General features: G+C 59.5%; 1 protein-coding gene across 1 annotated transcript; it reads right to left on the bottom strand.

Annotated features, from left to right (window-relative positions):
• Positions 1–2929: 2929 nt before the first annotated feature.
• LOC308563596 (NUT family member 2G-like) lies at positions 2930–7137 on the bottom strand (the record flags this gene model as incomplete). The annotated part of the gene is made up of 6 exons (XM_081150800.1): positions 2930–3826; positions 4292–4408; positions 4821–5083; positions 5546–5685; positions 6179–6307; positions 6668–7137. The coding sequence occupies 6 exons, from the start codon at positions 7135–7137 to the stop codon at positions 2930–2932; spliced, it is 2016 nt and encodes a 671-aa protein (XP_081006926.1).
• Between the last annotated feature and the right edge of the window lie 4505 nt (positions 7138–11642).

The following is an 11642-nucleotide window of genomic DNA, read 5'->3' as shown; positions in this document are numbered from 1 at the left end:
TATGGTTGACACCACTGAAAGGTACACATAAGAATGGTGAAGATGGTTTTAGAAAGGAAGAATTGGCACGGCCGGGCGTGGCTGAGCAGTTGAGCATCGACCTAGAATCCAGGTGATTGAGGTTTGATACAACCCACAAAATGGGAGAATTTTGTGGCAATCGTATCTCTGGAAAGACATTTTTACTTAGAACACTTGAAGAACTCTTACAGCTCACTAGTAAAAGACAAACCAACTAAAAGTTGGCAAAGGAGGAATACACATTGCTCCAAAGAAGACATACACATGGCCAGTAAACCCACGAGGAGATGCTCAACATCAGGGAAACGCAAACCTCCACTCACAGTGAGATGCCACTGCAGAACCACGAGGGTGGTGACAGGTGTTGCTCCTGTGTCGCTGGGATTTCCCCAGGATGCCAGGGCTTCTTCAAGGGGACTTATTCCTAGTGGAGGAGGAAGTTTCTGGAGCCAAACCCGCATGGTGCCCCTGGGCTGTCCCACTTTTCCTCACGGGAAAACAGGTGAAGTATGACTCGTTCCCAGGCTCTCTGTGGACGTCCAGTGAGCTACAAGGAGGTGCAGCAGCAGAGAGCGCTGAGCACACAGGGAGCCCCTTCTCTGTATGAGCATCCTGACTTCCATGCAGGAGTGGTGCGATGGCATCGTCATTTTCACAGATTCTACTTGAGTCGCTAGTAACGCCAACCTGCTTCCTACCTCATGGACTGTCCTGCAAAGCCTCCTGTCAAGTTTGTTTTTCTGTAATAAAGAATGTTGGCTGCGATGAAAATATGAAACACTTGTTCCCCTTCCTTCCCATTGCACCTACCCCAAGGACTAATGTGCACATATCTGCAAGATTCCACGTAGCCCTTGGACTTGGACACACCCACAGTTGAAGCAGCGATGGGCCTCCAGTTGGCCCCACTGTGCAGGTTCCAGGGAGATTTCAGAGCTCACAGGGCTCAGAGGAGGGGGCAGCCCAGGCTCTGCCTGCCCCTGGGAACTTGTTCATCCAAACAAGGACTCAGAAGGCAGGAAGGGCCAGGCTACTGAGGCCAGGCACAGAGACACCCAAGGGCCAGGTGTGAACCTGATGGTGGTGACTGAGGGCCCAGGGCACACAGGGCGGAGCAAGTAAACTCCCTTCAAACACGACTCCCTCAGTGTTCCTAACAACCCTGGGAGGGGAATGTGTTACCCTCTTTCACCACGAACACCCTGAAAGCTGATAAGTCACAGCGCTAATTTGCACCAATGAACAAGCGTCCAACCTGTCCGTCACACACCACATTTGCATCCAGTGCCTGCCACCCTGGGCAGAGACACATCCGGCAGGCATGTGGGTAGGATGCTCACTGAGGAGGGGTGGCAGCTTCTGGACCAGCCCCACAGCACTCACTGAGTCTGGCACAATGTCTGAGCCCCTCTCTCTGTGTCGAGGCCCAGCTGCACAGGGAGGGGGCAGCAGGGGGAAGCGTGGCCAAGGTGAGAAGTCTCCTTCGAAAAGTGCGGTGGGTGCTGCCCACCACATGGGAGGAGGGAAGGCAGCAGAGGAGGACCTGTGGGCTGACCCTGGATTTTGTGGGATGGGGTGAGAGCCCTGACATGAGTCTATTCTAGCCCAGCTCTTTATGGGGCCCAGGCCTCTTTTGGACCTGCAAGGCTTCAGCCCCATCCCACCGCTGCTGCTGGACCACCGCCCTGGGCCTCAGCTTGGTGTCATGGCTGGAGCTGGGGCCGTGCTCAGCGAGCCTCAGCTGTCCCAGCCACCCAGAGCCGAGGCAAGGAAACAGAGCTTAAACTTGGGGAAGAGGCCCTGGCCAGGAGGCAAGGGGGTGAGGGCAGGGCATGGCCACGTGGGAGCAGAGCTGGGACAAGGCAGTTCTGCAGACAGGAGTCCCCTTCCTGGTTCAGCTCCTGTCCCACACTGTTTGCTCATCTCACCCTTACCTCCGGATCGAGTACTCTGCTTTGATTGTGAGGTCTCCACCAGTGCCCAGAGCAAGGTGACTGGGGACCCCTGCCTCAGCCTGGACCTCCAGCTCCCACCTGCCCTGGGCCCACACACACCCGAGCCCCTACTGCCCCTGCTGGTTGTGCGGGTGAAACTGGGCCACAGTGTGTTAGGAAAAGTTTCCCAGGCGATTGTAAATCTGCGCAGCATCTATTCCCTCAAGGGTCCAGCCATGGTTGGGAGGGAAGATACAGTAGTTGTGGGGTGTCCTTGAAGACTGTGGTCCCTGAGCCCAGTCCCCCAGCCACAGCAGATGGGTCCTACTCCTTCAGTTGGACAAGATTCCACCCCACAGAAATCTCGAAAGGGACTTGGGAACCTCCACACCCACTGTCATTTCCCGTGTACCCACCTTGAACAGGAGTGTCACCATTTCTCTCTTGCAACTTCCTTGTTCCGGCCTCACCCCTCCACCCCCTCCACTTCAATCACCCCACTGACACTAGAGGATGCTTCTCCTGCCAGGAGGCCCAGAGGTAGACAGCCTGTCTTCTGAGGTCAAGCCTTTTCCGCTCCTCTCAGGCCTCAAGCCTCCGGCCTCAGGCCAGCGTTGGGAGCAGAATTGACAGCGGGATCCCTGGGGATTAGACAGCTGTGCGCCCCCAGGAGCAGTGGGAAGGAGTCCCTGTCAATCTGGAAGAATGGACTGAAGGTTCAAGGGGCACCCATAGCACCCATGACCTCCCACATCCTTCCTTCCTCTCAGGTCCCCTCTCCAGGGAGCAGCACAGACCCGAGTATGGAGACAGAGGCCCTTAGAGCATTTTCACACAATCCATCTTTATTCATAACAGATACACAATCTCCCAAAGGTGTCGCCCCTACCCCCACCCCCAGGCCCACCCCCACCCTAACCGGCCTTCCCTCCCTCCCTGCCTCCCACCCTCCCATGTCAGTAGAACAGCCAGGATCAGCCCTGGGATGAGAAGGAGCCCTTGACTCCTCTGGGGGACAGCCAGGTCACATCTAGTCTGGGATCCTCCACGGGCTGGCAGAGGGAGGGACTCCCCACTGCTCCATACTGGCTGCAGTGCCGCTTCCTCCAGCTCCCTGTGACAGACTCGTCACACTTTCTCTTTTGAGGCTGTGAGGGGCCAACCAGCCCCAAAGCCACTGTTGGCCTCCCGCAGACCCCGAGGTAGGCCCCTGGCAGGGGGGTCTTCTCAGCACGGGCTGGGCTTCGAGCCAGAGCGCGCTTCCCAGGCTTGGAAGCTGGAGGTGAAGCTCGCGTGAGCCCTAGTGTCTGACAGAACTGGGACTGGGCAGCTCCCCGGGGCCCCCGACCTCCAGGGCGCACAGGGCCCGAGGCAGGGACAGGACTCAGAGAGAGCCGACAGGGCAGCAGGCTCCTAGGAGAGGCCCAGAGGAAGGCCAGGCTGGGGAGGTCCTCCTCATCCGCACTGGACCTGCCCTCTGGCCCCAGAGTCTCGGCAACAAGCGAGGTCTCTCTGGGAATGGAGGCGTCCCTGGGTCCCAGTCCAGAGTAAGCCTGCCCGTGACCCTGGGGAGGAGAGGGGGTGCCTGGAGCAAAGAGTGGTGGGTACTCCTGACGTCCTGAAGAGACAGCAAACGCCTTGGGCCTGGACAGGTGGGCCTCTGCTCGGCAGTCACTTTGACGGTCCTTGAAGTCAGTGTCTGGTGGGCAGGCTTTGTCACTGACCCCGAGCTGGGGGCCATGGTCACGCCTCTGAGCATCTTGGCCAGCTGCAGACTCAGAAGGTCTTGAGTCCAACAGGGGAGCACCGTGACTCGGGGGTGCCTGCCCACCCTCCTGCTCCCCCGATGCCAGGAGTCGCTTCTCTACCAGCTGGGGGAAGAGAGGGACAGTGACTGGCTCTGCACACAGGTGTGCGAGGAGGAGGAGCGTGGGTGATGGGACAATGGGATTGGGGGGAAGGGGGCGCCACTGTGATTCAAATACAAAACAGACATGTGGCTCTCCTGCCATCCCCTGGGCCATATTCCCAGCTGTGTGTCCTTCCCTCCCCTTCCTTCCCACCCTCTCTTTCCTGTCACTCTCTTCTCTCCATAGTCCCCTCCTCTTGTGGTCCTGCACTGCACCCACCCCAGGGCTGGCCTCTCAGCGGGCCGTGCCTACAGGCAGGGTGGGGTTGACAGAGTCCAGTGGGCCCTGTTCTGGGTTGCTCCCTGCCTTGGTTTACCTGGGTGCTCCCTGGTGTCCCCCCAACCCTGAACTACCTGGCATCCCTCCCTCACCTAGGGCCTGTCCTTTCCTCCAACTCACCTGGGGTCCCACCCTCCCCTGGCTCACCTGGGAAGGAGTCAGTCCTTCCTCCCGATCCAACTCCTCAGCTAGGGCCAGGGGATCCTGCCGCGTGTCCGGGGAAAGCAATTGTTTTACGAATCCGAGGTGAATGACCTCATCCACCTGAGACAGAAGGAAGAGGCAGTGAGCACCCTTGGCAGGGAGTAACCTGTGAGTCAGCAGGACCTGGAGGACAAGCGAGAAAGCAAAGACCCACCCCATCCTCCTGCACACAGTGGGTGTTTTACTCTGTCACAGTCATCAGCCACGCACAGACACACATAGAGACACACAGGCAGACACACACACCCGCTTACATGCAAAGACAAGGGCACAACCACATACACACAGATAGCACACACCGCACAGAGCACACACACAACACACACACATGCGCACACAGACACACACACAGACACACAGACACACACACACTCACGCACCAAGCTCAGGAACAAAGAAGAGACCTCAGGCCCTGGGTGCTGGAGTCCACCCTCCGGAATCCTATAGACCCCAGAGCTCAGAGCCAGCCCACCTCGGCGACAAAGTCTTGCTGGCAGCACAGCTGGTCCAGGTAGCTCAGGAGACCCTTGTCCGGCAGCAGGTCCTTTCCTCCATCCTCCCATTCTCCACCTGGCTCCCCTGCAGCTGAGTGGCCCAGCCCCAGCAGCTCGTCCATGAGGTCCATGTACTCCTGCACGGCCGCGGGGGGGATCCCATTGGGTGACTCCGTCTCCTGGGGCCACTGGGGTGTGCGGGCTCGCTGGGCCGTGGGTGCAGCCTTCCTGGGAGTGGGAGCTGGGCAGAGAGGGAAGAGGAGGGGGGTGAGGGGATAAGGCTTCCACCTCCTGAGCACTCGATGGTGAGGGCAGTGTTTGGGGGCATTAACATGAGTGTGGCTGGGTCAGGACCACCTGAAGCTGTGTGACCGCGTGAGGGGACAGGGCCCAGGGGAGCATCCAAGAGAGTTCTGTGTGAGGACATGTGGAGCCACCGATTCTCCAAGGGGCCCGCCACCCAGCCCGCCTCTCAGCAGACTTTCTGTTGGGTCCTCTGACAGGGAGGTGGGAGAGGGGTTAAGAAAATTGACCAGGTCCAGACCCCATGGTGACAAAGGGCGGCTAAGGCTCTGGCTCTCAGGGCTGTTTCAGTTGAAAGATCAGAGCCCCTTGAAGGAAAAGGACCGATGTGGGTGGGGAAGGGGCCTGCCCTAGGCTCTGTTGCTTTGGCCGGGGGTCCTGTGGGATCCTGCTGGCGTACCTGGCTGTGGGCCCACCACTGGGGCTCGGGGCCCCCGAGGATCAGGTCTCAGTGGGGCTGGAGGAGGCTGTCCCTGTGCCCCCTTCTTTAACTGCAACTTCTGAAACCGCATTTCCTCCTGCGCCTCGAACTCCATGAACCTGGGGGGTGAGGGGCACGGGCTGAGCTGAGAAGGAGGCCGCCGGGGCCCATCACAGGCAACAGCTGATGGAGGGAGGGGAGAGCCAGGGCCTTGGGGCTGTCAGGGCCAGGCCACCGAGGACGCAGGAGGCGGGCTGGCGGGGCACATGCCCTGCACAGCCCCTCTGGGTAGAGTCTGACCCCACTGGGCTGGGCACCTTCGCCCCAGCCTGTCTTGGGCCTTCATGTCCAGCCAAGGAAGGGTCAAGGTCAGAGGAGGGTGGAGCTCGCGGGGGGGTAAGACAGAAGCACCCACGCTCTGAAGGTGAGGGAGAGCCTTCCAGAGGAGAAGGGCCTCTGGGCTGTGAGGACCGTGTGCTGGCCGCCAGCCCTCCGCCCAGCACCCTCTCTGAGGAGCATCATCACAGCTGGACCCTGCCTTGCAGTGGGCCCACCACCCACTGCAGTCAGCTCCCCTGCCCACAGCTGTTGGGAACAAGGCCCCTGACTCACTTGTCTGCCATCTCGTGATAGATCCTCCTGTCAAAGTTGCTTTTGCCCTGCCACGCGTGCACGGCCCGCCACATTCCCTCCTCCAGCGCCATGGTGGGCTTCAGGCGGGACAGGGACCGGAGCTCTGGGCTGTGTGTAATGCCTCAGGGTCAGTCCGGGGCTACAGCCTGCCCTCCACCCGCCTGACCACCCCAGCTCTGAGGAGCACATGTCCCCAGCCCTCCCAGCATGACTGAGCGCTGGCCGGGGAGGGGGAGGCGTCTGTGTGTGAAAGACAACCCGTCCCGGCTACTGTGGTTACTGCCTCACATTCGCGCCAGCCATGAACCTGGACTCGAGGCTGACCGTCCACTCCCACCCTATAGCTGGGACACCACCCACAGACCTTCCTGCCAGTATCCCGGGGTCAGCCAGCCTGCACGCCCCTCCCACGTTCCTCGTTGAGGTGAGAGCTCCAGGTGAGCCCTGCGCCCTGCCCAGGGCACTCACATGAGAAAGCAGGAAAGAGCTTCCACATCAGGACTCTGGGGAAGGTGCTCCCGGGCCAGGGCCTTGAAGCACTGCCAACGTCGGAAGTTCACGTACACACTCTTGGGGTTGCAGGAGTCATCTGGCGAGGCCTTGGGCCGGGAGGTGCCCTGGCTACCTTCCCTGGAAGCCCCATGTGGCCGTGCCCCAGGGTTCATCGAGGTCACGATGGGGGCCAGCTGGGCAGCTGGTGGTGGAGCTTGAGCTGGAAGGCTGGGAAGCCAGCCTCCCTCGCTGGCGTGGGTGGCCCCAAAAGTCGACGTGGGCATAATGGTTTCCACCGCAGAGGCCTCCAAGAAGAGGGGTGCAGGACACACAGCACCCTCACAGTGGGCCCCTGGAACATCCCAGGCGAGGGGGGCCTGACTCAGGACAATGATCTGAGTCTGGGGGTTCGGTGGTCGGCCCCCTTCTGACCTGACCTGGTCCATGATGTTGCAGGTTCCAGTCCCAACCGGGCCTTGACCAGCGTCTCCTGCCACCAGAGGTGCCCTGGGCAAAGCCGGCAGCACCGAGGGGCGGCCAGGAGGGAACGACAGGGTCGCGAGTGACTGCAGATGCTGCTCCCAAGATGGCCTGTGTGCAGGGCCAGTACTGGGCGCAGGAAAGGCCTGTGCTGTGAAAGGAGTGGTGGAGGCGCCAGGGTTCAGGGGCACATCCGCTCCCCGCACTGCAGATGCTGTTGAGACAAAGGGGATGGGTGAATGGAGCAGGACAGCCAGCCAACGGGACTGAGGCGCTCTGGGTCCCCTTAGACAACCGGGAATCAGAGCAGTGAGTCTCAACACGAGGGCCATTTGGATGGGGCAAACTGTGGAGTTTGCAAGTGTCCTCAAGTCACTGTCATGCTCTGACCTCCAGGTGAGAATTGTGCCCCTGGAGAGCCTGCTCCCTGACCACTGTCTGTGAGAAGGATCAGCCCAGCCAGCGCTGACTGAGAGCCTCCCTAAGGACTCCCGGGCACCCCGCCCTGCCAGCCTCAGAGACTGTCGCCCAAGACATGGCACTGGGCAGAAATCCACCCTATGGGAAACGACCCTACACTAGCGGTAGCGACCTTGTCCAAGGTAAGTTCTAGGCTCCCAAAGGGCCTTTGAGGATAGTAGGTGTCTGGACACATCCCCGCTCAGAGGCACTCAAGCAGACCCATGTCCAGGGGAACAAGCTACACACCACGTGCCCCTAGTTGCTCAGGACAGGCGTCCTTGGACATTCACTAAGGACACAGGGGAGCACCTTCCTGCCTCTGTGCTACTCCCCTCGCCCCCTTTCAAAAGGGACCCGCCTTCACCGACCTTCCAAGGGAAACCAACCACGCTCCACATCCGTTTTGTGTCCCTGAAGCAGGACCTGGACTATGGGCAGAGCCCTCGTCTCAAAGGTAAAAGGCCCGGCAGGGGGTGCGCCCTGAGATACACGACAAGGGGAAGTGGGTCCGAAGAACTGAGCTGCCACAATGCGGGAACAGTTGGGGACAACTCGGGGGCACCGAGCCCCATGTTGGTGGAAGTTACCCGTTGCCCTGCCCCTGCGGAATCCGAGACAAGCAGCAGCTCCCTGGGCTGAGAAGTGAGCTCTGGGCTGGAGGCAGTGGAGGAGCCCTGGGCTGCAGCCGGTGGAGGGCCTTCCAGCCCAGCCCTCGGGGAGGTCATTTCATTGTAGACTTGGCCACGGACCGCCCCACTGGACAACTTTCTGGCTAAGACCCCTCTTCTCACTGCCCCCATTGGCTCTAGCACACTCAGCTCGCATCCCTTAGAGAGAGATGGTGGGGCAAGCTCCAGGAGCCTGAAGAACAGCACAGAGGACTAGGCTTTCCCGTGACCCTCCCTGTGCCACCACCACGACATAACCCACCACTCCCTCCACACACACATGTCCAAGTGGCTTGTCTCCCCTCTAGAAAGAATCCATGTGCCTGCTGCCGCCCCTTCTCCACACCCAGGAATTTCCCCGGAGTCACCCCTATCCACCTCTGAGGAGCCCTCCTGTCCAGGGCTGTCACAAGTTTCCACTGGCTCCCAGCCTCCCTGGGTGACAGGTCCTTGGAAGCCCAGTGGTGTCTCCTTGCCCTACTTCAGTTCCAACCGTGTTCCCCCAGCGGAAGTGTCACCTTTTAATTCCAAGTTTTGAGGGACAGTTTCAGTTTTTAAATCACTGCCCCCCTCAATCTATTGGCTTACCTCCTACTGAAGCCATCCCCACAGGCTCAGGCGCTGGCCACCGCTGCCTAGTAGCCTCCACAAAGAGAAAATGCTAGCACAGGACCCAGAGAGTGACCTGCTCCAACAGATGCTCAGCATCCAGTGGAGGGAAGGGTTTGGATTTAAACAGCAGAATGTAGGACCCCAGACATTCTACAGCGGGGGAGGGGCAGGGGCAGGTGGGCCTGGGTGGGGGAGGGAGGGGAGACATTCCATGGAGGGTCTGGCAGGTAGGCAAGAACCAGCAGTTCCTTTCAGATTTTACGTGGCTATAGGATTGCTGTGTCTCTTTAGGCAATTTACACAGTGGTGGTTTTAGTTTCATTTATTTAATTTTATTTTTTTCAAAATATACTTTAATTGATTTCAGAGAGAGGACGGGAGAGGGAGAGAGAGATAGAAGCATCAATGATGAGAGAGACATTGATCGGCTGCCTCCTGTACCCCCCCACTGGGGATCGAGCCCACATCCGGGGCATGTGCCCTGACCGGGAATCGAACCTCCATCTCCTGGATCCTAGGTCGATGCTCAAGCGCTGAGCCACGCCAGCTGGGCTATACTGGTGTTTTTACATTCACGGCACAAAGGCTTTACTCAATGTGACTTTATTTCAGTTCTTGATCCATTCACCTAGATTTGGGCCCCTCCACCTGCTTCCTACGTGGCTCTCTGCTCACCTCAGCACAGGCTCCACTTTCTGGACAAAATTCAGAATATACTCCTGAGGAAATAATGGGAACTGATGGCCGCAGGGGACCCAGTCCGCAGAAATTAGGACCCACTCCGCAGACCCAGCATGTTGGGTGCTGTGTGCACGTCCTTCTTAAGGAATCAGGTCTGTGCCCCAGGTGCCCTCCAGCGCTGGGGCTCTGCAGGCTGCAGCCGGCCCAGCCTCACCAACGATGCCCTTTGCTCCCCGGTCCATCAGGGCAGCGCCAGTAGCCTGCACGGCAAGACCAGAATCACTGCTTTCTGCTTCTCAGTATTATGCTGTTCAGTGTTTAATATTTTTACCTTTTGAATGATTTTAATGTAACGTTTTATAGAAATAATGACTTTGCATAGGTCACAAACTGCAAAATGGAAAATGCAGTGATGAGTCTTTCTCCCACCGCTTTCTCCTCTTGCAAATGACCGGGAAGAGGGTCAGATGATTTCTGTTTCCTTGGAAAGTATGACAAACTCAGGTCAGGGAGCTGATTCTGCTACTACATATACATGTTCCATTGCCATCTGCAATTCTGCAATATAATATGAAAAAGGAGGGAGGGGAGGGAGAAATTGTTCCCGTGCTACCTGCTGTGTCACTGGAAACTGGCCAGGCTGTCAAGTGTCATAACCACAGCTCTGCAATGGAAACACCTGTGAATCAGCATTCACTGAAAAGCCTCCCGTCCTAAATAAACGCACCCAGGCAAACACTCCCGCACAGCGAGTGCGTCTGGAAAACCTCCAGGGACGGAGTGAGGCGCAGTCTCTCTCGAGCGTTTCCCGGGTCTAAAGTTCTTGGCCAGAACTGTGGGGTGGAACCCCCAGACTCGCCGGGAGGAAGGCCCCCTCCTTAGACACCAGGGACAGGCAGCGCGGAGGGCCCGGGGCGCTCGCCCGGCGCAGGGCATGGGCTCTGGGCGCGCCCCTCCCAGACCCAGGAGGGCGGCAGCTGAGCGCGCGGGTTGCGCGTTTGCAATTTTGAAATCGCGGGAGCTCGCTGCACGCTCGCTGGTTTGCACGAGGGAGAGTCAGGGAGGCTCCCGAGGGCCAGGACCTGCCCTCGAAGCTTCCCAGGCGCCCCCGCCCTGCGCCTCTCTCCTCCCCTGCAGGGGCGCCTGGGCCTTCCCAGGGCGCCTCGCGCCAGGACGCAGGGGCACGCCCCCTGGGGGCGGGGCTCCGCCCTGCAACGGCTCCCAGCGTCCGTTGCGGCGGTTGGCTGTGGTTGGTGCGCATGCGCTTGCGCGCACCTAGGGTCCCAACGGCTGTCCTGGCCCCGCGGGGCTGCGGGCGCCGGGCCTGGCATGGCGGCCTGCAGAGTCCGTTAGGTGACCATGGAGGTGAGGGGCGCGCGGGCTCTTCACCCCTCAGGCGTCCCCCCTTCGCTGTTGTTCGCCCTGTGGGCTGTTTGTGCCGGGTCTGTGTTCAGGTGACCCCGGGAACTGGCCCCGCGGGCACCTGGCTGTGCGGGGGGCGGGGCGGGGCCTGCGGGGCGCCGCGGGGCTGACGGGGCCTGCGAGCCGGGCACCTGCGGGCCGTCCGGTGTCCCTGCGTTCAGACTCTATTTGCCTTGGTGGTTTTGAGCAGCTGTCTGGGCCTGTTTCACTCTCCCGAGGGCACGTCGGTGCCTGTTGTGCAGGACAGGTGGGTGCTGGGTGCTGGTGTCAGGTCGTGTTTGTGGGACTTGATGTGGGGGCGCGTGTGTGAGTGGCTGTGGGACTGTGTTCTGCGAGACGGAGGAGTGAGTTGTGGGTGAGAGTGGGGAGCGTGGGGTCGTGCATGTGCAGGTCGTGTGGCATTGCACGTGTATTGGGACATGGGTATAGGGTGATATTTGCATATTTGTCGTGTGCTGGGTATTTGTGCGTGTGTTTGGGGCCTGTGGAGAGTTGTGTGCGTGTTGAGTTCCGTGTGTATTTGAGGGCCATCGCTGTTTGGAGGGATATTTGCTGGAGCTACGTGTTTGTAGTTTTCCGTAGGGGCCTCTAAGGCTCACATATTTCGGGAATTGAGTATTTTGTGT

The sequence above is a fragment of the Miniopterus schreibersii genome (genome assembly GCF_964146895.1).
Source record: "Miniopterus schreibersii genome assembly, chromosome: 11".
Classification (NCBI taxonomy): Eukaryota; Metazoa; Chordata; class Mammalia; order Chiroptera; family Miniopteridae; genus Miniopterus; species Miniopterus schreibersii.
The sequence above is the reverse complement of the archived record's forward strand: the minus strand, read 5'-3'. Positions and strand labels throughout refer to the sequence as shown.